This window comes from Stegastes partitus, unplaced genomic scaffold (assembly GCF_000690725.1).
Source record: "Stegastes partitus isolate 25-593 unplaced genomic scaffold, Stegastes_partitus-1.0.2 Scaffold189, whole genome shotgun sequence".
In the NCBI taxonomy this organism is placed as follows: Eukaryota; Metazoa; Chordata; class Actinopteri; family Pomacentridae; genus Stegastes; species Stegastes partitus.
Genome location: NW_007577920.1, coordinates 437,452 through 442,211, shown reverse-complemented (window position 1 = coordinate 442,211; position 4,760 = coordinate 437,452). Strand labels below are relative to the sequence as shown.

At 38.4% G+C, this 4,760-nt stretch overlaps 1 protein-coding gene across 1 annotated transcript in view; it reads right to left on the bottom strand.

Moving 5' to 3' along the window:
- Window positions 1–2,178, bottom strand: part of LOC103356234 (deleted in malignant brain tumors 1 protein-like) — a 10,925-nt gene extending 8,747 nt beyond the window's left edge. Inside the window, exon 1 of the mRNA XM_008280316.1 lies at window positions 2,115–2,178. Within this exon, the coding sequence (XP_008278538.1) occupies window positions 2,115–2,178 (64 nt within the window). The remainder of the gene's footprint in view (window positions 1–2,114) is intronic.
- Window positions 2,179–4,760: the final 2,582 nt, after the last annotated feature.

Genomic DNA, 4,760 nt, shown 5'->3' with positions numbered 1-4,760 from the left:
TCTTTACCTTCACAAACAACACCAGCGTCTTCATTGTGCCCACAGTTGTGAGATCCTAACCCTTGGTGGCGACACTCAGAGAGCCTTGACTCACTGCCTCTGCACATGACATCATCCATCCAGATGGGCCCTGTGCCCTTTCCAAATTGTGCATTTATTGGTGCTGAGAGCGCCCTGCCACAGCCCAGCTGTCTGCACACCACCTGAGCATCAAACAGGTCCCAAAGATCATCACACACCGTCCCCCACCGTCCACTGTGGAAGATCTCCACTCTGCCAGAGCAGGAGCTGTTTCCTCCATTGGCCAGGCGGATCTCCCCTTCAACTGCTGTGCTGATACCTGGTGTAGTTGTGGTAGTTTTGGTGGTGGAGGTCTTTGGTATTTGTGTGGTTGTCCTTGGATAAGTAGTGGTTGAAGAAACTCCGGGGCTTCCTGCGTATGTCTCTGTTTACAATTAGAAAAAAACAAAAAACAAAAAAAAAACAGAATTGCACTCATGCTGAAGCAATTGCAATTTTTTTTGCAAATAAACTGCTGAATTTGAGAGAAAAACTACAATAACAGTAGCTTTACTGACATGAATGCATTAAGTGAAAAACTTTCATTTGCTCTGGAAGCGTAAGATCTTTAAAATGAAACAATACCTGCACAGTATGCCAGGTAGCATGTGGATGGCACCTGAAGTTTGTAGACGTAGTAGTTTCCATGGCAGAGTTTGACCTGGATGCTGTGCGAACTAAATTGGCAGCAATTACTTCGAAAGGAATTACACACAGTGCGATTTACAATTTCTCCAGTCTGTGTGGGATGAGGTTGTGTCAACCATAGAGGAGCATGGGTGCCACATGTGTTTTCACGGACACACCAGTCTGGAATACGAGCACTGCTTTTACCCAGGAACATGCGATACCAGCCTTGCCAGTTAATATTTTGATCACAGTGTAAATTCTCCAACGATGTGTTATTTGTTGAACGCCAGTCATCATTTATTATAGTGTAGTGCACACAGGGATCAGCACATCGGGCAGTCCCATTGGCACTGATGCAGTCCATACCCGTAGGGCAAACTCCACAGCTGACCTTTACAGATTGGTCTTCCACACAGCCCCTGTCTGGTGACCAGTGGTAACCTTGGCGACAGCAAGAGGAATCACTGCAGAGTTTGGTATCGTAGCAGGTAAGACCATCGCCTACCAAGCCTTCTTTGCAGACACAAGAGATGGCCCTGCTGGAGAAAGTGTCGCCTCTTTCTTTTGACTCCAAGCAGGTGGCTTCTTCATGACATGAAGCACAGCTGGTAACATGCGTCCCTATGAAAAGTACAGAAATAGTCTGACAGGTGCTGTTGCAGAATTGTAGTAGTTATGACATACAGGTGATATTAAATTAACATTACTTTTTGGATATAGGATAATGTGTGTTTAGGTAGTTAAGAGTAAATTTACACAGAAAACTGATCAGTACAAAGTGATACCTGTAGAATATTTATATATCTTACAATAAGACCTCAATAAACTTCTGTAATCAGAACTCTTGTACAAAATGTAAAATATTTTCATTCACATCATCCTATCCACGAACTACTGGTTGTTGACCAGTCCTCTTGACAGAATTTATACAGTTAACCTAAAATTGTTGGCATTTACAATTCTGTCATAGAAAATTTTGAGTTACAAGAGTCATTGAAAACTCAAGGCTGTGATGATACACATGGTGTTCACAAGTGTATGTAAACCGTACAGATGTTGTAACAAAAAATTACGAATTTGCCTAAATATATTTTGTCGTATAATTCAACAGAGGAATTTGACGAAATCAAACAGAGCTCATATTTGAGATACTTAGTTAAAATATATATCAAATCAAATACAGTAAATATTTTTTTCATTTACATGGAGAAATATGAAGAAATCTTTTGGAAGATTCAAAGTGCGCAAATTCATATTTGTGAGGGTATCATCTGCATATTAATCCTGGTGAACATTTATTTAGTCTTTGATTTAAAGCCCTTCCATATGTGGCAAATAGAAGAAAGCCATGTAATTTACATTACAGTACAGTTACACAGTGAATCCACATCCAAACAAAGATGAAAAAATGCCAGATGGTTTACCTGAACTGCTTCCTGTAAATATATGCAAAAGTATGAGCAAAAACAACCGCCCAGGAACTCCCATTGTGGACCACTTGCTGGAGAAGAAAAAGGAAATTATTTAAAACCATATATTTTTTAAATGATGCTGTCTTATGCTACAAAATGTTCGTGACTTACCCTGAAGACAGTGTTGGAGAATCCGACAATTATTGAAAAAACTCCGTAAGTGAAAGCATGTTAATTTATAGGGCTGTTTCTGGGCCAGAGGGACAATCCTAGGTGATCATTGATAAAAAAATACATAAATAGGTCAATGAAAGCATTGACTTAAATCACATTAAGAGTTACTTATTAACTGAGGCGGAATGATCCGTGGTCACGTGCATGAAGATGTTTTTCTGACCTTTCACAGTTTTTATAAACAGTGTGACTCAGGTTAAGCAAATCCTGCTGGCATCCAAACTGTTGTAAACAAATGTCCAAGAATAAAAATTTCATCCCCTTATAAATTGATTTCAGCCAAGAGTGTATTCCCCTCATGTTAATTGACATCAGTTTGCAATCAACACACATCAATCACCAATTGAATCTTAGCATTGGTCATCATGCATGAATTAAACTAGCACTGGACATCTTATGTGATTCATTTCACTGCATCGCATGTGCTTGTTGGATCCTGTCTTATGTTTTTAAATTACAGTATGTATTTCTTTGTGGCTTTGTTTGAAAGCAGAAGCCGTTGCATTGAGCAAACATGGAAAACAAGAAGAGAACAGATGACCTTTCTCTTTTTTACCATCCTGATTTATCGGATTTTTATTACATTGGCATGCCATTTCTTATCATTTATTTCCTGGAATCATTTAACCATTACAGTAAATTTCAGTTCCTTTTCGTATTGCAAGATGAATGATTAACTAGGGGCCTTCTTCCATTACAAGAAGAATGCGTTAAGATTTTTAGAACACTTTTTGCTGGTAACTACTTGAACTTTTGAAAGACCATATTAAATGCCACTCTGGCGATACCTGGGACTGTTAAAGAAATCACACAAAAACTAAATTCACAAAGAACAAGTGTCCACTGTCTTGCAGTAAATAATCCTGCAGGACTTATGCCCTTCAAAGACAAGAGGCCAAAGGTATAAAGTCACGGTTCATCTTACAGGACAATACTTCTTGCAGCAGAGGGAGAAGGTGGGGTTGAGCACGTGTTGTTGTTGTTTTTTTTTTTTTAAACTAATCATGGTGCACCAAGGCTTTCACAGAAGTAATTTTGTGGACCTTTAAGAGATAAGATAAGGTTTCCAGTGTACTCCAAGGTCTCAAGATCAAACTTGCCTCCCTAGTATAAACAAGAATAAACAAAAGTCAACCGGTCATACAAGAGAGCACACAGCTCTTGTATTAAATATGTATAAGAATAACATACCTCAAACCAGGCTCAGAGAGGGCAGTCATCTGCCTCGATTGGTTGGGGTGAGGGTAAAGGGGCAACAACATATCAAAGAGCAATAAACAGGGTGGAGGTCAGTCAGGACAGTAGCCGCAATTCACAAACACAGTTTTGCAACCTGCAGAGAGGACAACACGCAGACTACAGAAGAGAAACGACACAAAGTTCCTGACATGCAAAGGGAGCATGTAATTGTATGGAGAGAAAAGAGGAGAGTAGAGGAGGAAGCAGAATTCTAGCTGTAAGAGTCATTCTGCCTCAGTTCACAGAATGCCCCATGCCTGACCATCTTCAAATTTGCTGGTATTTGTTTGAAGTGATGAATATTGATTGAGTTGACCATGTGTAAAATCTGAGGTCACAGGTTACATTCGTTCTTGAGTTTAAAAGAGAGGTGTGGTCATATCGATTTTTCTGTCAATTTTTTCGTCCCAATCTCTGGAGCAATGTTTGAAGTGCCATAGCTTCATAAAAAGTGTAGCTAGAGTGCTGAAATTTTGTAGGCTTATTGATGTCTTCACATGGTCTTCAATGGTACAACCCTGCTTTGATAGAATAATACAAATCACCAAAAGGAACTTTAAAAATTGCTATGTATTGTTTAACATATGGTTAACATTAAGGTTTCAAAGAAAAGGGGCATTTCAGCGTGTTGTTTTGGGTTTTCGTTTGATTTCGATCCGAGAATCTTACCTTACAAATTAAGACGGCTTTGTCTTATTAAAATACTATAGTGTGTGGTTTTGTTTCTGAGCTGATCCTGTGCGCTGCTCTCTTTTTCTCTTTTACTTTGAGTGTGACGAGAACTGTGTGTGGTAGATAGAAAAAATATATAAAAATTAAATGATAAAGTGCGTTTATTCATTTGTGACATAAAACCAAATTATTAGTAAAGTCAAGAGGAGAGTTTGGATCACAAATAGTCTGTATCAGTCCATCTTTATTTAATTTGAGGTGTTTACCTCAGTTTATATTTCATGACTTGTGATTTGCTTCTAAATCTGGACTTAATTGTACCTATGTTGACTATGTTTGACGGTTCTTGTCATATTTGTTTTATCCATTATTGTATGAATAAACTTTTTCCACTTTGATATGAGCCCTTAAGCTTTGTAGACTTTTGATAAGATATTTTTTTGTTGAATTATAGACGTATTGATTTAGACTTTTGATCTTATTGTGCAAAGAAAATAAGTGGCTATAGTGTCA